The sequence below is a fragment of the Globicephala melas genome, chromosome 12 (assembly GCF_963455315.2).
Source record: "Globicephala melas chromosome 12, mGloMel1.2, whole genome shotgun sequence".
NCBI lineage: Eukaryota > Metazoa > Chordata > Mammalia > Artiodactyla > Delphinidae > Globicephala > Globicephala melas.
This window is the reverse complement of record NC_083325.1, coordinates 63,476,259-63,501,439: the sequence shown is the minus strand read 5'-3', so window position 1 is coordinate 63,501,439 and position 25,181 is coordinate 63,476,259. Positions and strand designations below refer to the sequence as shown.

The following is a 25,181-nucleotide window of genomic DNA, read 5'->3' as shown; positions in this document are numbered from 1 at the left end:
TTCTCTGGGTAATGCCCAGTAGTAGGATTGCTGGGTCATATGGTAGTTCTATTTTTAGTTTTTTAAGGACTCTCCATACTGTTCTCCATAGTGGCTGTATCAATTTACATTCCCATCAACAGTGCAGGAGGGTTCCCTTTTCTCCACATCATCTCCAGCATTTACTGTTTGTAGATATTTTGATGATGGCCATTCTGACTGGTGTGAGGTGATACCTCATTGTGGTTTTGATTTGCATTTCTCTAATGATTAGTGATGTTGAGCATTCTTTCATGTGCTTGTTGGCAATCTGTATATGTTCTTTGCAGAAATGTCAATTTAGTTCTGCCCATTTTTGGATTGGGTTGTTTGTTTTTTTGATATTGAGCTGCATGAGCTGCTTGTATATTTTGGAGATTAATCCTTTGTTGATTCCTTTGCAAATATTTTCTCGCACTCTATGGGTTGTCTTTTTGTCTTGTTTATGGTTTCCTTTGCTGTGCAAAAGCTTTTAAGCTTCATTAGGTCCCATTTGTTTATTTTTGCTTTTATTTTCATTACTCTAGGAGGTGGGTCAAAAAAGGTCTTGCTGTGATTTATATCATAGAGTGTTCTGCCTATGTTTTTCCACTAAAAGCTTTATAGTGTCTGGTCTTACATTTAGGTCTTTAATCCATTTTGAGTTTATTTTTGTTTATGGTATTAGGGATTGTTCTAATTTCATTCTTTTACATGTAGCTGTCCAGTTTTCCCAGCACCACTTATTGAAGAGACTGCCTTTTCTCCATTGTATATTCTTGCCTGCTTTGCAAGTTGCAGGATACAAAATTAATGCACAGAAATCTCTTGCATTCCTGTACACTAACAACAAAAGATCAGAAAGAGAAATTAAGGAAACAGTCCCATTCACCAATGCAACAAAAAGAATAAAATACCTAGGAATAAACCTACCTAAGGAGGTAAAAGACCTGTACTCAGAAAACTATGAGACACTGATGAAAGAAGTCAAAGATTACATGTTCTTGGATTGGAAGAATCAATACTGTGAAAATGACTGTACTACCCAGAACAATCTACAGATTCAGTACAATCCCTGTGAAATTACAATGACATTTTTCACAGAACTAGAACAAAAAATCTTAAAGTTTGTATGCAGACTCAAAAAACCCCAAATAGCCAAAGCAGTCTTGAGAAAGAAAAACAGAGCTGGAGGAATCAGGCTCCCTGACATCAGACTATACTACAAAGCTACGTTAATCAAGACAGTATGGTACTGGCACAAAACAAATATTGGTCAGTGGAGCATGATAGAAAGCCCAGAGATAAACCCCACACCTATTGTCAACTAACCTATGACAAAGGAGGTGAGAATATCCCCTTAGGTTTTGGTAAGTGTCTGATTGCTCTGTCACTCACTGCACTTTTGATTCATTCATTGACCAAAGAAATGTATGGAAGAATTTATCCTAAAAAGCTTTAGGTATCTGGGTTTTTAATTTCTACCTCTTTTACGGATTTCTAATTTTATTGCATTCTGGTCAGAAAATTTGTTTTATTAAAAGTTGTATTGAGGTTTCCTTTAGTACATAACTATATTCTCATTAAAAAAATATTCCCTGGGTCCCCCGAGGGATTACTTTTGTTTTTTTAAGGACTCATGAAGAATTTATAAAGTTTGATTATAGTATAGACCAGAAAAGCTGAATGATAACAATAAACAAGGATAATGACATATTTTTTTCTCAATCTATACATATTACTCTATTGCCTTCTGGCATTTAATGTTGCTGAAAAGTATAAATTTATCCTGAATTTTTTTATTTTGCAGATTCTCTATTTCTGCCTGATTACTTATAGACTTTTTTTAAAAGTGCAATAGCTTCACTTTGTTTCTAATAATGTTACTCATAATTTTTACTTATATGTGTAAATCCTTTCAATCTGCAGCTTCCTATCTTCTTTTATTTTAGAAAGTGTTTTTCTATTACACTCAATATTTTTCCATTCAGCCTACTCTGCATTTTTCTTTAGGACTACAGTTCAGATGCTAGATGTCTGTTATCTTTATTTCATACCTATCATTTTATCTCTATTCACTTTTACGTGTTTTCCCTTTGCATTCTATCTTCTTCCTCAAGCCAGTCCTCCACATCACTGACTGTTTTTACTAATACTGATCTTACTTCCTACTGCCACTAAAGTGGTTTTCATTATGTGATGCTTTTTAAAATTAATCTTATTTTTCCTCTTTATTTTATTTTATTTTATTGTCTACCTCTTCATTGATCTCATGAGTCTCTTCCTTGATGTTAATTTTTGTAAAGTCCATGTCCTCTTTGATTTTCCAAGACCTTGAGAAAATCTTACCTAGAAAAGTTTTCTGTTCTATAAAGAAGTGTTACTTGGAATAACTGTTCTCCCAATGTCTGTTCTTCATCTTCCTTTTGCTTGTTGGAGCTTTTTCTTCTTTCTCTTCCTCTTTTTTTCCCTCCTGTTCTTGTTTTGGTGTAAACTCTGCACAGGTGCAATTGTTTGAAACTTCACATTATTCATTCCCTCTGAATGGGGCAGCTTTCTTTGACCTGTTATTTACTCTAAATCATTCTTCTCCTACTTTATTTGGGAACTTAAAAATTATGCCACTGGACTCTGAGGTGGAGAGTTCAACTCTGTTTAATTCTTCATCTGCTTGAGGGACAGAGGGACAAATAAGGAGTCTTAATTCTGGTGTGTTGTTTTCACATTCTTTGCCATTGTATATGATGAATCCTCTGTCCTGGGGCCCAGCTCCCCTTGGTTTCTGTTCATTTTACACTTCAGGGTCAGTGGTTCACTCTGTAGGAGGCTGGGTGAATAGGAATCCGTGGGACTCATTGTTAAGACCTTTTGTTTGTTGGTGTAGAGTGACATTTAATTAAGCCAAGCAGAACTTTTGGCTTATGTTTATTGTTCCTCTTCATCTGCAGATTTTTTCCTTCTTTTTTAATATTATTTTTAAATTTAATTTTTAGTTTATATTGGGGTATAGTTGATTTACAATGTTGTGTTTGTTTCAGGTGTACGGCAAAGTGATTCAGTTATACATATACCTATATCCATTCTTTTTCAGATTCATTTCCCATATAGGTTATTACAGAATATTGAGTAGAGTTCCCTGTGCTATACAGTATGTCCTTGTTGATTATCTATTGATATTTTATATATAGTAGTGTGTATATGTTAATCCGAAACTCCTAATTTACCCCCCCACCTTCCCCCTTTGGTAACCATAAGTTTGTTTTTGATGTCTGTGAGTCTGTTTCTGTTTCGTAAATAAGTTCATTTGTATCATTTTTTTAGATTCCACATAGAAGTCATGTCATATGATATTTGTCTTTGTGTATCTGACTTACTTCATTTAGTATGATAATCTCTAGGTCCATCATGTTGCTGCAAATGGCATTATTTCATTCTTTTTTTTATGGCTAAGTAATATTCCATTGTATATGTGTACCACATCTTCTTTATCCACTCCTCTGTCGATGGACATTTAGGTTGCTTCTGTGTCTCGGCTATTGTAAATAGTGCTGCAATGAAAATTGGGGTGCATGTATCTTTTTGAATTATGGTTTTCTCTGGATATATGCGCAGGAGTGGGGTTGCAGGATCATATGGTAGTTCTATTTTTAGTTTTTTAAGGAACTTCCATACAGTTCTCCATAGTGGTTGTACCAATTAACATTCCCACCAACAGTGTAGGAGAGTTCCCTTTTCTCCACATCATCTCCAGCATTTATTTTTTGTAGACTTTTGGATGATGGCTATTCTGACCAGTGTGAGGTGATACCTCATTGTAGTTTTGATTTGCATTTCTCTAATAATTAATGATGTTAAGCATCTTTTTATGTGTTTTTTGGCCATCTGTATGTCTTTCTTTGGAGAAATGTCTATTTAGATCTTCTGCCCATTTTTTGATTGGGTCGTTTTTTTGTTTTTGTTTTTTGGTACTGAGCTGTATGAGATGTGTATATATTTTGGAGATTAATCCCTTGTCCATTTGCAAATATTTGCAAATTTTTTTGCAAATATTCATTTGCAAATATTTTCATTTGCAAATATTTTCTCCCATTCTGAGGGTTGTCTTTTCATTTTGTTTATGGTTTCCTTTGCTGTGCAAAAACTTTTAAGTTTAATTCAGTCCCATTTGTTTATTTTTGCTTTTATTTTCATTACTCTAGGAGGTGGATCAAAAAAGATATTGCTGTGATTTATGTCAAAGAGTGTTCTGCCTATGTTTTCCTCTAAGAGTTTTATAGCATCTGGTCTCACATTTAGGTCTTTAATCCATTTTGAGTTTATTTTTGTGTATGGTGTTAGAGAATGTTCTAATTTCATTCTTTACATGTAGCTGTCCAGTTTTGCCAGCACCACTTATTGAAGAGTCTGTCTTTTCTCCACTGTATATTCTTGCCTCCTTTGTCATAGACTGATTGACCATAGGTTTGTGGGTTTATTTCTGGGCTTTTTATCCTCTTCCATTGATCTATATTTCTGTTTTTGTGCCAGTACCATACAGCTTTGATGACTGTAGCTTTGTAGTATAGTTTGAAGCCAGGTAGCCTGATTCTTCTAGCTCCATTTTTTTTTTTCCCTCAGGGTTGCTTTGGCTTCCAGATTTTTTCTTGCATACATAGCTTGCTCAGAAAAAAAAGTATAAAACAGCCCCACTTCTCTGGCATATAGATATTGCTCAATAAATATTTGTTGAAATAATGTATGCAGTTTCTCCTAATGATTGCTCACAACTCCTGTCCCCATTTTTACAAGCACAGGATTTTGGGTAGAACATGTTAGGACTCTCTTACTTTTTTAAGGGTAATCTGCATTTTTCTTAATAGGTGTGGATCAAGCATACTTGGTTGGTTTCTATACATACTTCTTTGACTTAGTTTGAGTTTTCTTGCACAGACATTCATTATGGTCTCTGTTATGATGTTTTCACCATTTCCTAGTTTCATCATGGGTGACATTTTTCTGGCTCTATTTTTGGTTGTTGTTATCATTCATTTCAGTGAGTTTCTGAGAAAGGAACTAAATAAATATGCATTCATTCTATCATCTTTTAGCAAAAATTATCGAGTTGTTATTTTAAAACAAAGCATAAATAATGAAAAAACTGTTCCCCTGGGACATGTTTAAAAAACTGTTTGAGATAGATGTCACATTTCTAAGTCTCCTTGTTGCTAATAGTCTGCTCTTCTGATTTCTGCCATTCCAGAATTCATGAGGTCCTCAAAGCATGACTATTCAGCAGGTTTTTGACTCATTTTTAAATTTTGACTTTTGGGACCTGTGTTTCTGTGACATGCAACTGTTCTTTCAGCTTTTTGACCGAAGCCTCTTAATGCCTTGGGTTTAGCTAGTTTTCAAGTTGTTACCTTTTTTGCATCCTCACTCCCAGTTTCCTGGATTGTATCCCCAAGTCTACCATTTCTCATGATCTGGGTGCAGAGCTTACTTGGAAGGATGACCTACCACTCCATATTTACTTATTCTGTTTTTTTAAAATTTTCATTTTATTTTTTTGCATTACTTTTTTTGTTAATTTTTTTCCAGTTGATTAAAGCTACCATTTTCCCCAAATGGATGATACATTGTTTCCTCATGGTTTGATACAGCCATATTCACATAATAATATTTGTTAAGAATTGGTTTATGATTTCAGTGTCTGAAATTGTCCACCTAATATTTATTTTTGCATTTACTTTCATGTCATTGGGAACAGGAATGATAAGGCCAGAGCAGTGTTGGAAGCAAAGTGGAAGAGTCAGATCCTTGATTCCAAGGCCATGCTTTGGGACCTGAGGGTGGTGGAGGCTCCTGGAGCAATCTCTGCCCAGGCTCTGTGGGGCTCTCTCTGCCCGTTGTGGATTAGGGCCCCCAGTTCCAGCCTCGGCTCTCTCTCCTCTGCAGTTTTTGTCATCCCTAGCTGGGTTCTCCTGCCCTCTGCCCTCCATCTTGTCTTTCCACACCACCTCATCATGGTGTCCTTTGCACTTAGCTCATTCTAAGGACCTAGACGCACAGTTTTGTGTCTGCCTTCACCAGCTTCCCACAGGTATGAACAGACAGGCTGGCCTTGTCCTCAGGCAGTCTATCCTTTGGTAGGGACCATGGTGGGGGGGATGTCCAAAGGAAGGGGGAGGTGGTTCAACTCTGTGATATCAAGAGAGAGATTAAAGCACCTCTCTTCTATTTCCTTCTCTGGGAAGTAACGCACCCCTCAACCACTCTCTCAGAGTTTATGATCCCTCTTCTTTGGGGCTTCTCAGCCTTCTGTATTTTCAGCTAGCACAGCCCTTACTACAATGGCTTGGGGTCATTTGTCTGGGGGTCATTTTTCCATGATCTCTATCCCAGTGACCATCAAAGAATCTGGCATAGAATTATAATATAATTGAAATATTACAATATAAATGAAATATAAATGTTTCCTGGATGAATGAATGGCAGAGACCATCTCCATCCTTTGGAATCTTTTGCCTTTAGGAGGCTGACTGAGGCACTTAAATGGAGGAGGAGGAAGAGGTAGAATATTTACGGTGGGAAAATCAGGTTGTATTTCATCCAAAGTGTCACATCCAGAGGTCTCAGCCTGAAGTCAGCCGAAGGCATAGACATAAGGGATACCCAGGAAAGGGATTTCTGATTATGGGGTTCTGGGAAGGTGAAGCACATGGGCTTTGAGGTGAGTTAGGAAGGAGGGGGTGAGATGCATGTGGGGTTGCGGTTATTGGCTCTGAGAGGGCAAGGAATGGTGTCAGGAGAAAGGAGCCTCCAAGCAGGAGCTACACAAGTTGCAGGCCAGTAGCTCTGTCTGATTAAGTCACCTCACCTCTGATTAAGTCTTCTCACATAATTACCATTTCTTTTTTGTAGTGAGAACATTTAAGATTTATTCTCTTAGCAACTTTCAAGTATATAATACAGTATTGTTAATTGTAATCACCATGCTGTACATTAGATTCCTCAGAATTTATTCATCATACAAATGGAAGTTTGTGCCTTTGAACAGTATCTCCCCATTTCACCCATCCCCTCATCCCTGGCAACCAGCCTTCTACTCTGTTTCTGTGAGTTCAGCTTTTTTATATTCCACAAGTAAGTGATATCATAGAGTGTTTGTCTTTCTCTGTCTGACTTGCTTCACTTAGCATAAGGTTCTCAAGTTCCACTCATGTCCTTGCAAATAGCAGGATTTCCTTTTTTCTCATGGCTAAATAATGTTCCTATATACATATATCACATCTTCTTTATACATTCATCCATAGATAGACACTAAGGTTGTTTCCATATCTTGTGAATAATGATGTAATGAATGTAGGAGGGCCAATATTATTTTTGAGATCCTGTTTTCATTTCCTTTGGATATATACCCAGAAGGGGAATTGCTGGATCCTTTGGTAGTTCTATTTTTAATTTTTTAAGGAACCTCCATACAGTTTTCCACAGTAGCTGCACTAATTTTACATTCCTGCTAACAGTGCAGAAGAATTCCCCTTTTTTTTAATCACTGTGTTCTGAATTCACAGCTTTTTAAAAAATTTATTTATTTTATTTTATTTTATTTATTTTTGGCTGTGTTGAGTTTTTGTTGCTGCGTGCGGGCTTTCTCTAATTGTGGTGAGTGGGAGCTGCTCTTCACTGCGGTGTGCGAGCTTCTCATTGAGGTGGCTTCTCTTGTTGTGGAGCATGAGCTCTAGGTTGTGGGCTTCAGTAGTTGTGGCATGTGGGCTCAGTAGTTGTGGCTCCTGGGCTCTAGAGTGCAGTTTCAGTAGTTGTGTCACACGGGCTTAGTTGCTCCGCGGCATGTGGGATCTTCCCAGACCAGGGCTCCAACACGTGTCCCCCACATTGGTAGGCGGATTCTTAACCACGGCGCCACCAGAGAAGTCCCCAGAATTCCCTTTTAGTTACAACCTTGTCAACATTTTTTTATTTCTTGTCTTTTTGATGATAGTCATTCTAATAGGTGTGAGGTAGTATCTCACTGTGGTTTTGATTTGCATTTTCCTGATGATTCAGTGATGTTGAACACCTTTAAACGTACCTGTTGGAAAGATGTCTGTTCAGCTCCTCTGTTTTTCAATTACATTTTTTGGGGGTATTGAATTGTGTTTATATATTTTGGATATTAACTTATTATCAGGTACATGATTTGCAAAAATTTTCTCTTATTCCATAGGTTGCCTTTTCATTTTTTTGATGGGTTTCCTTTGCCTGTGCAAAACTTTTTAGTTTGATATAGTTCCACTTATTATTGTTGTTTTATGATTATTGTTATTTTTGCTTTCATCGCCTTTGCTTTTGGTGTCAAAACCAAAAAATTATGGCCAAGACTGACATTAAGCAGCTTACCCTCAGTGATTGTTTTCTGGTTTCAAGTCTTACATTTAAGTCTTTAACCATTTTGAATTGATTTTTGTGAATGGTATAATATATGGATCTAGTTCTAATTTTTTTGCAAGTGGAAATTTTTTTTCCAGTTTTTGCTGCATCATTTATTGAAGAGACTATCATTTTTCCATTGGATATTCTTGGCTTCTTTGTCATAAATTAATTGAAAATACATGTGTGGATTATTTCTGGGTTTCCTATTCTGTACCATTGATTTATATGTCTATTTTTATGCCAGTGCCATAATGTTTTAATTACTATAGCTTTGTAATGTAGTTTGAAATAAAGAAGTGTGATGCCTCCAGTTTTGTTCTTTCTCAAGATTTGTTTGGCTATTTGGGGCTTTTTGTGGTTCCATACGTATTTTAGGATTGTTTCTTCTATTTCTGTGAAAAATGCCATTGAAGTTTTGATAGGATTGCAATGAATCTGCAGATGGCTCTGGGTAGTATGGACATTTTAATAATATGATCTATGAATAGGAAATATTTTTTCCTTTATTTGTGTCTTCTTCAATTTCATCTTATAGTTTTCAATGTACAGATCTTTCATCTCCTTGTTTAAATTTATTCCTAAGTATTTTATTGTCTGATGATTTGTAAATTTCTTAATTTCTTTTTCTGATAGTTAATTAGTGTATGTAAACACAACTGATTGTTGTATATTGATTTTGTATTTTTCAACTTTTCTGAATTTGTTTATTAGATCTAACAGTGTTTTTGGTGGAATCTTTAGGGTTTTCTATATATAATGTCATCTATAAAGAGAGAAAATTTTACTTCTTCCTATTGGATTTGGGTGCCTCTTATTTCTTTTTCTTGTCTAATTGCTTTAGCTAGGACTTTCCATGTACTGTGTTGATTAAGAGTGGTGGGAGTTGGCATCCTTGTCTTGTTCTTGATCTTAGAGGAAAAGCTTCTAGCTTTTCACCATTGAGTAAGATGTTAGCTATGGGTTTGTCATATATGGCTTTATTTTTTTTAATTGTTTTTTATTTTTTAATTTTTGGCTGCACCACGCAGCATGCAGGACCTTCCCCAAGCAGGGATCAAACCTGTGTCCCCTGAATTGGGAGCACAGAGGCTTAACCACTGGACCGCCAGGGAAGTCCATATATGGCTTTATTGTGTTGAAGTACGTTCCTTTTATACCCAGTTTGAGAGTTTTTTTTACCATGAAAGTATGTTGAATTTTGTCAAATGCTTTTTCTGCATCTACTGAGATGAATATATAATTTTTGTCCTTCATTTTGTTAATGTGGTGTATCACATTGATTGATTTGCTGATGTTGAACCATCCTGCATCCCTGGAATAAATCCCACTTGATCATGAAGTATGATCCTTTTAATATACCGTTGAATTTGGTTTGCTAACATTTTTCTGAGGATTTTTGTGTCTGTGTTCATCAGGGATACTGGCCTGTAATTTTCTTTCTTTGTGGTTTCCTTGTTTGGTTTTAGTATCAGGGTAATGCTGGCCTTGTAAAATGAGTTTGTAAGTCTTCCCCCCTCTTCAGTTTTTTGTAAGAGAGTGAGAAGGATTGATAATTTTTCTTTCTTTCTTTTTTTTTTTTGTGGTACGCGGGCTTCTCACTGTTGTGGCCTCTCCCATGGCCAATGGCCATGGCTCACGGGCCCAGCTGCTCTGCGGCATGTGGGATCTTCCCGGACTGGGTCACGAACCCGTGTCCCCTGCATCGGCAGGCGGACTCTCAACCACTGCGCCACCAGGGAAGCCCTTTTCTTTGTTTTTTTCTTTTTTTGATAATTTTTCTTTTAAAGTTTGGTAGATTTCACCAGTGAATCCATCTAGCCCTGAGCTTTTGTTCTGTTGGAAGATTTTTGACTACTAATTCAATCTCCTTACTTATAAGAAATACATTTCATAAGGCTATAGCTGCCTTAGATAGTGATTTCTGTGATGGATCTGGGCAAAGTCAAAGTCAATTGAAAACCTCTGGAAAGGATTCACCCTTCTCAATGCCATGAAGAGCACTCATGATTCATGGCAAGAGGTCAAAATATCAATATGAACAGGAGTTTGGAAGAAATTGATTTCAACCCTCATTTGTCCCATGATGCTAGGAAGCCTCATTCCTAGGTCAGGTGAGGATTTTGTTGATAGGCCATTTATGTGCTATATTTGGATTAGGCCCTGTTAATAACCTAAATATTCTCTGGATCATGTCTTACTAGTCTACTATGATTCAGGAAATGTTTTCCCTTGTTGCTTCTTTCTATATCTAGAGTTGAACTATTACAATTAACTTTATATAAAGCTATATATTTGATCAATTGCCTCAAGATGTTTAGCCATCATTAGTTTTGTTGGAGACCTGGTTACACAAAAAAGAAACAACAATCTTTTAAGATAGGCTGGATATAAATAATATAGCTAATAACATTAATAAGGTCCTAAGTAGGGATTTAAGCCATGAGCTTCCAGAACCAAACCAGATCCTTAAAAGATCACCAAGACTAGGAAGTGGCTCTCTTAAGGCAGAAATTTGATTTTTCATGTGGATCTTTAAATATGTTACATTAGAGGATGAGGTGGTGTGAAAATGCAACATTCAGTTTGAATTATGGTACCGGTGCCTCCTTGAGATGCTGTAAGGATATGGAGGGCCATGTGATTTTGTAATACTGCTTTTCTCATCATAGAGACCTCAGAATTCAGGTCTGAATTGGCTTGATTACTGCCATTTAAGGCCAGTTGGGTGAATTTTGTTAAGGCTTTGATGTGGGCAAATACATCTTCCAGTCCTACTGAAGGCAGAAAAATAGCTGCTAAATGATCATAGCAATGAAATACAGAACTTTTGATCCATCAGGCTTGTGTTAATGGTAAATTTGCCAGTCATTTCTAAATTGGCATGCGTGTGGTCTTGAGCCCAGGGGAATTCTAGGGTACATCTTCCTATCCATCGTGGTGGAAGCCAGGGTCGCAAATTGGTGCTGTAAAGCCGTTGAATTCCATTAGATACAACCCAGTATATTTCCGTTTGCCTGACCCAGGCTGTTCCATAGCATTCGTTACCTTTAAAAGAAATGATATGTTGGCATATTTCATAAGGGACCCAGCCTAATTTTCTAGTGTTTTTAGGCTGATTACCTTTAGTATGATTTAATTGTTCCCACCATGGAGGGGGAGGGGATTTAAAATTAAATGACCATAGCCTGGTGTTAGCCATCTAAATCTATCTTAAAACCAAGGGAGAGTCTCTCTTAATAATTGAGAAATTATATTCTTTGACTGAATTTAGCTCATTGCACTGATTGAGCTTGAGTAACTTTATTTATTTTTATTTTTTACTTATTTTTTAATTTTTTTGCGGTACACGGGCCTCTCACTGTTGTGGCCTCTCCTGTTGCCGAGCACAGGCTCCGGACGCGCAGGCTCAGCGGCCATGGCTCACGGGCCCAGCCGCTCCGCGGCATGTGGGATCTTCCTGGACTGGGGCACGAACCCGTGTCCCCTGCATTGGCAGGTGGACTCTCAACTACTGCGCCACCAGGGAAGCCCGAGCTTGAGTAACTTAAAAAGAAAATTCATATTTATGGTCAGTGTCAGAGTGAGTATGATTGATTGGCCAAGTGAGGGGATCCCATGTAGTAACATCAGTAGTGGCCCAAAGAGAACTACTTCTTCTGAAATAAATTTTCTAAGGGCCATCCCATCAGAGCCTTGGAGAGGAGAAATCCACAAATGTATACCAGGAATACTGGACATAGGTAATTGACCACAGACTCAACAATTGGGTTGATTTCTAAAATTTGCAAAGGGTTGTGCGCATAATAGAAAAACATTGATTCATATGCAAAAGTCCAAGAAATAAAGAAAACACTATAAATAGTCATTCAGGTCAGGTCTGGCATCTTGAGATACCTGTCTACTTCTGATGCTGTCTTCTTCTTGTCCTGTTTTTTTTTTTTTTTTTTTTTTTTTTTGCGGTACGCGGGCCTCTCACTGTTGTGGCCTCTCCCGTTGCGGAGCACAGGCCCCGGACGCGCAGGCTCAGCGGCCGTGGCTCACGGGCCCAGCCACTCCGTGGCATGTGGGATCTTCCCGGACCGGGGCACGAACCTGTGTCCCCTGCATCGGCAGGCAGACTCTCAACCACTGCGCCACCAGGGAAGCCCTCTTGTCCTGTTTTGTGTGTCATTTCTACTCTGTTTGACTATTGTTTTAAGGTGAGTTTGAGGTCAACAGTTCTCTCTATAGATCATTCTGGTGCAGTGGCCCTTTTTTAAGTGGGAAATATAAATCTAAGAATTAATTCCTTTTAGTTTCTCTGCCCATGAGCTAGTTAAGTGTACCTGATAGGGGTCCTTCCATCTAGGATGGAGAGAGTCCTTTATTTTTATTTATTTATTTTTTTTGTTTATAGAAGCTTTATTCATAATTGCCAAAACTTGGAAGCAACCAAGGTGGCCTTCAATATGTGAATGGATAAATTATGGTACACCCAAACAATGGAGTATTCAGCATTAAAAAGTGGGCAATCCAGCCATGAAAAAACATGAAAGAATTTTAAATACATTTCCTGTTGTGAAAGAAGTCAATCTGAAAAGGCTACTGTATGATTCCAAATGTATGACATTCTGTAAAGAGGCAAAGCTATGCTGACAGGAAGATCAGTGGTCTGGAGCTGGGGGGAGAAAGTATTAAATAGGTGGAGCACAGAACATTTTTATAGCACAGTGAAACTATTTTGTATGACACTGAAATGATGAGTATGTCATTATACATTGGTCAAAACCCATAGAGTGTACAACACAAAGAATGAACCCTAATATAAACTATGGGCTTTGGGTGACAATGATGGGTCAATGTAGGTTCAACAACTGTGCCTCTCGGGGGCAGGATGTTGATAGTAGAGGAAATGGGGTGGGGAGGAGGGGTGGTATTTGAGAATTCTGTACTTTCTGCTCAATTTTTCTGAAAGCTTAAAACTGCTAAAAAACCAAAAATCTATTAACTAAAATAAAACCAAATTACATTCTATATAGCTAGTACTTGAAGCAGCAGTAACAGTCATTTTTTGGTAAACCTCAGTACAGAATCCAGACATTCCCATCTGTACTTAAGGCATCAGGCAACATTGAGGATGGCGAGGACAGAGCATAGCAATCATTGGGATGCAAGTCACTTTAACTGTGGGCTCTCCATCATTTATCTCTCTTTTTTTTTTTCATGATTACTAGTAAGGAGTTTGAATCATAATCAAAGACTTCCCAACAAACAAAAGTCCAGGACTAGATGGCTTCACTGGTGTATTCTAACAAACATTTTTTTATATTGAGGTAAAATTGGTATATAACGTTGTGTTACAGGTGTACAACATAGTAATTCGATATTTGTGTACACTACAAAACTGATATAAGTCTAGTTACCATCATTACCATACAATTACCCCCCTTCACACATTTCATCCACACCCCACCCCTTCCCTTCCGCTAACCATTTATTTTGTATTAAGACATGGCCCATCTAAAAGCAACGATGTTGGTATGTCCAAACCAGGTTTCTTCCTCTTCCCCATTGCAATTAATCTTTTCATAATTTTCTTATTCCTCTTAGCACATTCGGGACATAACATATTATCTTCTAGGTCTGGGGATGGGAAAGTGCAGGCAGGTAACATGAAGAGAGAAATCATCCTCCTGGGAGTGTTAGGCACCCAGGTCTGACCTGCATGGAACTGCAGGCGAACCCATCCTTCTGTGTCTGCCAAGAGTGGTCTGCCATGGACCACACACCACCGGACACCGGAAGCTTGTGGCAGAAAGGACTCAACAGAGGTAGGCAGGGGACGTGAATTTACAGCCTTAGGTTGAACAGCTCTTGCAGCAACTCTTGACCATGCTGCCAACATGGCTGCCTGAGCTGAAGTTATCACTTCAACCATGTTAGTCCTTTCCTCATTCTCACTCATCTTCCTTTTCTGAACACTTGCTGTCTTGGTCACCGTCTTGTGTTTTCCTGGACATGACTGCAATCTGGCCTCCCGTGATGATTCAGGAATATACTGATCTTTTTCAGGATAAGCATGTTTCTGGAGTCTCAGATAAACCTCTATTTTCTGACCATCGGTACTCAAATTAAGTTGTTGGCACCATTTCCGCAAAGTATCCCGACTCACGTTGTTAATTGGAGGCAATATGGTTGGCAAGGGATAAATAGGTTTACTACAACTAGATTTTGGGCAAGCTTTGAACTGTTCATCTGTTTGAGGAGGATGAACTTGGTCATCTGAACTCAGTGACTCCACTTTGACTTCTGAAGTTGAAGAAACACTTGGTTCCATTAGATGGTCTTCAACAATTTCCTCATTGACTGGAATCAATGTAAGAACCATATTTTCTTCACCTAAGACCTCTTCAAAGAAATTCTTCTCACAATTTGGGTGTGCCATTCCAAGGAACTCTCAGAGAAAGGCAGAGCCGGCAATGTTAAGGATATCTGCAATTTAATCCTCTTAACCTCGAGAGAGTCTTTTAAATGATGCCTTCCAGTAGACATAATCTGTTGGTTGCAGTTCGTGGAGCATTTTATCTTCATCCAAAAATAGGTTACTAGGATAAGCTTCAGAAACAAATTTAGAATGTCCTTTTAGTAATTCAATTAAACCATACAGTAATGCAACATAGTAACAAGGAGCCATCTAGGAAGTGAGTCTTAGGCAGTAAATTCAAAACCTCAAAGACAGTTAACATTAAAATTCAATACCCACTGAAATGTAATTTTTTTCTCCCTAAAATTACCCTAATTTCTATCAAACACAGCCAAATTAAGACTAGTTTATTTACAAAATAAGTCTGGTGTCAGTAAACTTGGCCTGGTTATTTATATGTGTAATTGATCATATAGGTTCTTTTAATATTAGCTTTGTTGGAATGTTTCATGAGGAATCTCTGATTGAACTTTAAAAGGCCGTTTAAGGCCAGAAAATCCATGCCAAAGACTTTCCATCAGATTCCACTTGCAAAATCTACAGATTTGGATGGGTTCCTCTCTTCTAGAGGTACCCCAAATATCTTACAATTCCCGCACCTGCCAGGAAGTGGCTTTCCTTATTCATCTGTTAAGGCTGCTGGGAACCCTGTAAGCAAAGTACTAAGTTGTTTGTCCAAGGGGCTTTATGGCTCCATAAAGTCTGCCTTAGTTCTTTAAATCTGCCTGGTCACATCTAATTTTTGTATATTCTCCAGCCAAAGCCATGGTAATATAACCAATTTTTCCAATTATGTCCTGTTATAAGGAGAACAGATTCAATTGAACTTATGCAAATAATTATTGCCATTAAAATAAGAATACTCACTAAATAAGTGTTTCAAAATTCTGGAGGGATAAAGTAGAGAGAAAAGATAAACGTTTCAGTTCAGCCTATGAAGGTCTGTAAGTCATATTTAGCTTAAGGGGAAAGGTTTCCTTATATCCAGAAAACAAAGATTAAAGCCAGTAATATTTCAGACAAAGTCATAAAAATTATCAGTCAGCTGTATGTAACTAATTCTTGTTAATTTCTATCTTCTTTTAACAGTTTTATGAAGCCATCAGGTTTTCCATTAGAATGCTTTAATTTTCTTACCCAGTTCAGTGGTATGATCTGAAAGTTATCAGAAACCTGTATTTTTCTTCTTTCTATGAATCTTCTTGAAGATGAGGCATTTTTGTAAAAACATCAGAGTAAAACAGTAACTGTATATAAATGACAAAAGACAAAAAAAATGCACAATTAAAGACCTGATTACAAAGCAGTTGTCAAATTGGTTATTTTTGTGATGTACGATATTAATATAACTAGAATTATGACTAATAACATTATACCAGGACATATTCAAATTTTAGAAATTTCATGTATTTTCTAGAACATTTATATCCATGGCATTTACTCATACAATATAACCTAAAAAGGTTTATTGCCACTCCTTTGACAATGTCTCCATGTAATTTAGCATACCAAATAAGCCTAATTAGTTTAATATCTCTCAATGAGATGTATCAGGTGCCCTCTAAAGCATCCCAAGTTTAGCTAGAGGTCAAAAGAACTTCATTTAGAATTTGATTTGAGGAAGTTTGTCAAAGATATCAATAAGTTTTAAAAACACTTGGTTAAATAGGATCAGAGGTCACTGTGAAACAAAACTGTGACTGCAGTGGCTAATGATTTGATCCTTCTTGATCTGGATGGTGGGCAGCATTCCGTGTTTTACAAAGACTTCAGTGGAGGAAGTAACTGCAGATGTGGTAGAAATAGCAAGAAAACTAGAATCGGAAGCAGAGCCTGAAGATGTGACAGTTATTGCAATCTCATGGTAAAACTTGAACAGATGAGGAGTTTCTTCTCCTAAATGAGCAAAGAAAGTGGTTTCTTAAGATGGCATTTACTCCTGGTGAAGGTGCTGTGAAGATTTTTGAAAGGACAACAAAGGATTTAGAATATTACATAAACTAAGTTGTTCAAACAGCAGTAAGGTTTGAGAGAATCACCTCCAGTTTCGAAAGAAGTTCTACTGTGGGTAAAATGCTATCAAACAGCGTTGCATGCTACAGAGAAATTGTTCGTGAAAGCAAGAGTCCATTGATGCAGCAAATGGCATTGTTGTCTTATTTTAAGAAGTTGCCATAACCACTCCAGCCTTAAGCGACCATGAGTGTTATTAGATAATGGTTAGACTTTTTTAGCAATAAAGTATTTTTAACTTAAGGTACGTTTTTTAGATAGTGCTATTGCACCTAATAGACTACATTATAATGTAAACCTTCCTTTTATATGCACTGGGAAACCAAAAAATTCATGTGACTTGCTTATTGCAATATTCACTTTATTGCAGTGGTCTGGAACCAGACCCTCAATATCCTGAGGTATGCTTGTATTTTCTTTCTCTTTGTTTTAATTCTCACTTGTTTCATGCATTGTTCTCCTGACCTTGGTGAGCCTGTTTATTACCATTATTTTGAACTATCAGGTAAATCACTTATCTTCATTTCATAAGATCTATTTCTGGAGTTTTGTCTTGTTCTTTTGTTTGGAATATATATTTTTATTTCTTCATCTTCTTTGAGTCTCTGTGTTGTTTTTTGTGCATTAGCCCCCTCTCCCAGTCTTGACAGAGTGGTTTTTTGTAGAATATGAACCTCATCAATCAGCTGAGCCTGAGTTTTTACTGTCTCTCAAACCTTTGTGATTGTCCAAGCTATCTTCTTTGTTCTTGGAGCCTTGCAGTAGTGGAGAGTGTGCCATGACCTGATAGTGTCCAAAAGGGGAGGATTGCAGTCAGCACCTAGTTTCAGGTTGATTGGAAGCCAGACCCTCAGATAGCAGCTGGGAAAATATGTAGTTAGACCCCTTCTAGGGAAACACTGGGAGGTGGGTGTTTTTACACTTGCCTGGATATATAGCCAGTCATGGGGGAATGTCCTGTGCTCATTAAGAAGTGCCTCTTTGTTTGATACAGTCCTGTGGGGCTTCTGAATGCAAACACTTTTGACTATCAGAGGCAGGAATTCTAGGGGCCTGTCTCTTGGGCAGCAGCCACAAAAACTGGAACATCAGATGCATTTACAAGCTCCTTCTAGTGAGATACAGATGACTTGCAGCAGGGTATAGGGAAAAGGCAAGGGAGGTGTTCATGTGCTTTCCCAGTCTCCAGGGAGAGTGGCAGTCAGCACCTAGATGTGTGCTAAATTAGAAGCCTGACCCTCAGGCAGCTGTTTTTAATATATACAAATAGTCCCTTTTCAGGGCAACACTGGGAGGTGGATATGTTTTATCTGCTCCCTCTGCGCTGAGCCTGAGGGTATAGGCACACTGAATCCTGGAGCCAGTTAAGAACTGTTTCTTTGTTTTCTGTAAACTTGTGGGTCTTGTGGATAAAAATTGCATTGGATTTCAGAGCTAGGTGTTTTGGGACCCCATCCCTTAGGTGAGAATCTTAAAAGTTGGGATGCTAGATGTTGAGTCCAAACCTTTTGCTCCTCAGGGAGAAGCTGGGAGTTGGGAGTTCCCTCCCAATTTTATGGTGTTGTGCTGGGGGTTGGGGTTGATGACAAGTTTGTCTCAGTCTTTCCTACCTGTTTTGATGTGGGTATTTTCTTGTTTGCTCCATGTGTACGAGTTGCTCAGCTAGCTTTTGGATTTCCTTCAGAGGGAATTGCTCCGTGTGTAGCTGTACATTCAGTGTGTCTGTGGGAAGAAGGGAGTTCAGGAGCCTCCTGTGTTGCCGTCTTGGACTGGAACTAGTCATGGGCTTTTCTGGAAGTGTCCCAGACAGCTGGGGAATCTGGGTGCTCACTCACATGCCCTTACTTTCCACTGGGGGAGAAATCGTGGTCTGAGAAGGTGTCACTTGGCACTGAGTGGTACCACGTTGGGGGAGGTGTAACATGGGTACTGTTCCTCTTACCCCCTCCAGTGTGTCCAAACTTGTATTTTTTTGTTCCAACAGTAAGCTGAAACTTTTCCACTGGAAATCTGGACTTCCACAAAGATTCTTTCATTCGTGGATGATTATCTAAGACAGTGTCTTCCTGGGGCTCCCAGACTACAACCTAGAGGATCAGGAGCCAGTTCACAGGCCACTGCAGGGTCTGTGGCTGGGGTCCAGCTCTCTGTATGCGTATTATCCCATATATGGGTGGGTGAGACTCCTCCCAGTTTCCTTGGAGTTCAGTGCTGGGTTCCACAGCTCCTACAAAGGCACTTTTGTTCAAGAATGGATGCCAAATTGTTGAGCAAGGACACACTGAGGGACGTCTTATTCAGCCTTGTTGCTGAATTTACTCCCCTGCATTTACTTAAGTTCCCTTGAAGTTGACCCAATCCTGTTTTTTTATAGCTACAGGAAAATGACTTTTGTAGAAGGAAGTTGCAAAGGACAGATGTAACTGAGATACAGAGACCTTGTGGAATTTTGTTTAAACTGATTTTCTTACCAAAATTCCTTGAATGTGAAAAGCACAACACAGACCTCATTCTTTATAATCCTCATTATCCAGTTAAAATAAAGTCTTATTAATATTGAAAGGAGGAGTACATTGGGGTTTCCTTAATTCAATCTCATTTGTATTTAGAGCCTGTAGGCATGTAGAGTGATATATAGAGTTGTGACCCAGTGCCTAGGTTTTCTTGAAGAATTTGTCAATGCTTTTATCAGTGATTTTAAGTTAACCATTTTACTTATCTATTCAGCGCCTCTGATTGCCTGTTTATGGAATTGGAAACTTTAAATACCATGATTTTTGTAACCTAATAGAGGTTGTGATGATTGATGAGATACTATAAATTCACCAGATGTCCTCATCCATGAAGAAAGCCCAGCATTCTGCATACTTGACTAGAATTTCTGATTGTTTCAGTTTAGTAATGAACCAGAATTTCTGTTTCCTGTTGGTAGTCAGCCCAAGAGGAAGTTACAGATTTTCCAGAAAAAATGAGACTGACAAAATGGTGGGAAATTGGACATTAAAAAATTTAAGTTATGGTATCCTTTTCAAGATAACATGTTTTGGCCAGATTAAGTTACTTAGCCAAGTAACCTAAAAGATTCTTTATACTTTTTTTTTGTTTGTTTTAAAACTCTTGTTTCAGATTTTTTTTTTCCAGTTTAAGTTTTCATGTCACTCAGTGATGAGAGTATTATTCTGGACTTCCAATTAAAGTCTGAATTCATAGTAATCAGAAATTGAAGAAACCTATGCATTTCTGTATGTGTGTTTTGTTTTTCAATTATGTTTTTTGTTTTCATTTTATAGGAATTACAATGTTGTACTAGATATTCTCTCTGCCTGGAATGCTTTTATTCCATGATCATACCTGGTTGGCTCCCTATTATCATTTAGACTTTAGAGAAACCCTCCTTGACAATCCATTTAAAATAGTTATCAATCACTGATCACTCTCACTTTTTCTATTTCAGATCTCTGCATAACACTATGGCCATTGGGTATTTCCCTTCCCTTCCCTTCCCTCTTCTTCCTTTTCTTTCTTACATCCTACCTTTCTTGAACTCTCTAGTTTTAGATGTCTTTCCTTGTTTAGATGTCTCCCAGCATCATTTAATGTTTGAATGAGTATCTGAATGAATGAACTACTACATCTTTAGGAAAGATGTTTCCCTTTATACAATCCCTTATGAAAGTTTTTAATAAGTTCCTTCTCATTGAGATTGTTTGCTTTTTCCAAATTCATGGCTTTTCTCTTGATTCCATTCTTGAGTCCATCCTGAGCTCAATTTCTATCCTCCTTTTTGTTATTTTAACTGGGCACATCTAAAATATTATTATTTCAAAAGAGTGGATGTAATTCTTCTCACATAACAGAAGGGAGTAACTCAAAACAATGACTAGTGAATTATTTTTTGAGTTTTGGATTATATTATATTCTTTTAGCAGTTCACGTATTCAGGTGATAAAGTCATGCTTAGTATATGCTGGGCACTGAGGATATAAAGATGAGAAATGCAAAGTACCTACCTTGAAGAGCTCACGTATTGTTGGGGAAGGTAGACTTATAAACACATAATTTCATGAGTTCTAAAAGATGTCATAGGACATATGCATTATTCTTAATTATTGCATGGGTGTTTTCCAGGAAGGTGAGAACAAGGAGAACATTCTCAAGCACATGCCCAGTGGTTTCTTAGGCACCAGATTCTACCCAACTCCAGATCATTCTCCACACTGATCCTTACCCTGTGCAGGTACTTTTAAGCAATGAGGATGCTGCTTAGCAGTGTCTGGCATATGGTACACATTCAAAAAATATTCAGTGAATAGATGAATAACTTTCCCCTTTGGGTAACAAGGATCCATCAGAATTTTCCTAGTGGGGGGTATATACATGAGTAATGTTTTTTTTTGAAAGAATCTCACATTGACATGTGGGTGGAAAAAGAAAAAAAAAAAAAAGCTCTGGGGAGAGCTTGGTGCCAGTGGGGCCTGCTATGATAATCCAGGAAGGAGTCAATGATTCTGGCTCTCCTTGGAACATCTGAGCAAAGTGCATTGGCAGCACATATGCAAAGTAGGAATGGGGTGTTGGAACAGTTAGCCACATGCTAAAGGGAATGTCCAAGGCCACTGAGTGAGGGCTGAGCGGCAAGGCCAGGACTTTAACCCAGGTCATTTCCTTCCAAATTCCATCCTTTATCCACTTAACTTTTTTCACTTCCCTTTATCTGTAATTAAGTCTTGTTAAATTAATTAAGCAAGGAGGCCGTTAGACTGATGTACCTTTAATGCCATGGAGGTCTAGGTAAGAAAACTAAAATCTAAGCCTGTAAATATCTCGAGGTTATGAAATCAAAACCCAAGGACAACCAGTCACAAACAGCAACTGGGCTTTAAGCTGTAGCCAATCAATGCTTTCCTGCTGCCTTTTCTGTATGAAGGTCTTTCCCCAGGCTCCTCTTGGTGGAGTGCTCCTGACCACTTCCTGTTTGGTGCTGCCTGATTTGGGTCAGTCTTTGCTCACAGACTCTTAACGTTTTTAATATGCCTTAATTTATCTTTTAACAGTCTCAGCACTTGCCTTGCCAGTCAATCTCTCTTAGATTCGTATAGGTCCTGCAGGAACTGCTGTTTCACTGTGACTCAGCTTTTCTTACAAATCAGAGGTACAGGAGTACATGGCATCTTCCCAGCTCTGTTCATAGAGCTGCCGATAACAGCTCAAAGGGAAAGGATGCAGACCTGGAGAAAGGAAGGAAAGAGTTAGAATCCAGGTTGTATCCAAACCCGAATCACTGTCCATGTGCATCAAGAAAACCAGCCCGTATTTTCCCTCCTCCTCCAAGATAAATTCAGAAATAATCTGCAGCTGATTTTCAGAAAGGACTCTGAAGATGGGCATGTGAGAGGTCAGTGCAGAGAACGAACTTGAATGGACTCTCTCTTTGACATCTCATTTTAAAGTCTCACTTCCCATTCTTTTAATTGAACAGGACTCTTTTGATCAGCATTTCAATCTCTCTTCTTTCCCCTCCTGCAGCTATGTATTGTGTACAGCAAACATTTATAGTTGTTAGCCATTAGTTGGCTTTTACTACTGATTATTCTTCCTTTGTTACTTTTTTTTCCTTTGAAAGCTTCATTCATTACTCCTGCATTAAAAAAGCTCCGCATGAGTAAAAACCACATAATTCTCCCCCTTTCTAACTCTGTGAGAAGCCAACACCAGAACAAGTTGGGTCCATCTTCTGTGGCTAAAATGACTTTTGAAACTTGTGGCTATGCTTAGGGTACTGAAGCAGGATGTGCAGAGCATTGGAAGAGGGCCATTAGTCAGTGAGAAAACTTCCCTGGGCAGATAGGCAGGGAGGATCTGGAAGGCTGAATTTTTGTCTTTATTTTTTTCCTGTTGGATGCCAACTACAAGTTACAAATTGGGTACGAATTCCTTAACCTTCGGCCAGCAGCACTCAATTTCACATCTAATTTATATGTAAACAAAGTTGCAAATTTGACTTAATTATATTTCCCTCAAGTTTTTCCACCTTATTTTGGGAGGGATGGTTTTGTTTGTGATTTATTTCACTCTGGTTAACTCTTGACATTCTGGAATATTCTGCAGCATTTCCCAGGAAATTACAACCTGTAACAACAACCACCCAGTCTGCCTGATCTGAGCACCAAATTATAGCCTCACAGAGTGTTGCTTAGAGCTGAAAACAAGACCTTGAAGACCCTGAATCAAAAATTATGTCTCCATTTGAAAAATAGTAATTAGTAGCACAGTCTTCATCAAAAAATTTAAGGTAAGAGAAATGAGAAAGAATTAAGTGAAGGCAAATATGGCTCTGAGAGGTATCTAGAAGCCTCTACCAATAGAAAGAAACCGAGAAATAAAATATTGCCTGCCATATCAGTAAACAAAGGTTCTAGCCTCCACATCACAGTTCCCTCGAAGGTGAGCCCTAAGGGAGCTCAGGAAGGAAGCAAAGAATGCCTGCCATCTAGCAGTCATCAGCCTGCAGCCACCCCGATGGTGCAGCCTGAGGAAACTCAGGATGAGAAAACACAGGATACTGGCCCCAGATAGCTGAGGTGCATATCAAGGAAATGATTTCAGTGAGCCCAAACTCTTACATCTTCCCATACATAGAAAAGCGCTAAATTCCTTAACTTGAGACACTGTAATCTAGTTTTCTTTTATTAACAGTAATCTTTTGTTCTGACTACCTGGTGTTGTTGTGAAAACTCCTATATATCCTGGCTCCCCCCTTGCCTCCTCAGAAGGAACAGTTTTCTCGGGGTTTTCTGAGAGGCTGTCTCCCCAGCTTGAAGTCCTAAAAATGTCTGCCAAATAAAACAACTCTCAACTTTTAGGTTGTGCATTTTTTTTTCAGTTGACAGAATCTGTATTATTTTCCCATTCTGAGGAGAAGACAACTATTTGCTTCTGATGTGGATTTAGGCTATAGTTTGTTTTTCAAACTCCATTCTCAAGGAAGAATCCTCCCAAAGTCAGCCTGAGTTCTTGGAATCTTCTGTGTTGGTTGCTGTTTTAGTTTCCTAGGGCTGCCATAACAAATTACCACAAACTGGATGGCTTAAAACAACAGGAATTTATTATCTCACAGTTCTGTAGGCCAAAAGTCTGAAATCAAGGTGTTGGCAGGGTCATGCTCCCTCCACAGGCTCCAGAGAAAAATATTTCCTTGCCTCTTTGCTAGCTGCTGGTGAATACCAGCAATCTTTGGCCTTCCTTGGCTTATAGATACAGACATTCCTATCTCTGCCTCTGTTTTCACATGGCGTTCTCCTCTGAATCTCTGTGTGTTTTTTCCTCTTTTTGTAAAGACACCTGTCATTGGATTTAGGGCCCAACCTAATCCAGTTTACCTTTATCTTAACCAGTTATATCTACAAAGACCTTATTTCCAAATAAGATCACATTCTGGGGTTCTGGGTAGACATGAATTTTGGGGGGACACTATTCAACCCACAACAGTTGTTCACTGATTTAAGCTAAGTATACATGATGCCAAATGTGAGAATTTTGATCACATGACTGGAAGTTTTGTTTATTCAGTCATCTAGTTTTGACATTTTGAGGATGGAGACCCCTAATTTTTAGGGATACTATCAAGTTTGGTAGATAAAACGCATCCTTTGATTCACATGTGGACAGTGTCCATGCCTTTTCCATGTGTCTAGCACAAGCAAATAACATATTGGAGCAGTCAAGGCAGAAAGGACTAAATCCAGAATGCAGGAGGATAGGTTTGAATCCTCCCTGCTAAGGGTAGTGCAAAGAAGCACCCTCCTAAGCCCCAAAGAGGGATTTAGGCTAAGACCTATATCATTATTTTCTGAAAGTCCCTCTTACCTAAGTTTTGGCTTGTAATTGAGTTTTTAGAATTGATATTTAACATATGAATTACACTTTCAAGATCCAGTGGAAAGCCTATGTATAGTTGAAGTGGAATAATAGCCTCTTGCATTTCACACTAGGAAAGAAGACCTATCTGGGTGTTGCTAAAATATTTTAGTGATATACTAATACAGAGCTATTAAAATTTATTCATTAAAAGAATCCAACCTTGAGCGAGTGACCTGTTAGTGCTAATGCTATTCCTTTCTATTTGACCCTGTTCAGCAACAACTGATACATTCTGGGAAAGTAGGAGAAAAGAACAAAGGCATTGAGCTACTTTCTTTCCAGATTTCTTAACTTAATTTCTGGTCTTTAATTAGCCTCTCACCCTCTCTTCTGCACATGCAGACATCTAGTTAATAGGGTTAAGCTGATGATAACA

General features: G+C 38.3%; 1 protein-coding gene across 1 annotated transcript; it reads right to left on the bottom strand.

Moving 5' to 3' along the window:
• Window positions 1-13,882: 13,882 nt before the first annotated feature.
• On the bottom strand, window positions 13,883-14,833 carry LOC115854008 (developmental pluripotency-associated protein 2-like). The gene has a single exon (XM_030857705.2). The coding sequence runs from the start codon at window positions 14,831-14,833 to the stop codon at window positions 13,883-13,885; it is 951 nt and encodes a 316-aa protein (XP_030713565.2).
• Window positions 14,834-25,181: the final 10,348 nt, after the last annotated feature.

Bases quoted from the DNA above. Each gene is read 5' to 3' on its own strand.
- LOC115854008 (XM_030857705.2), bottom strand. From the start codon at position 14,833: ATGGCACACCCAAATTGTGAGAAGAATTTCTTTGAAGAGGTCTTAGGT.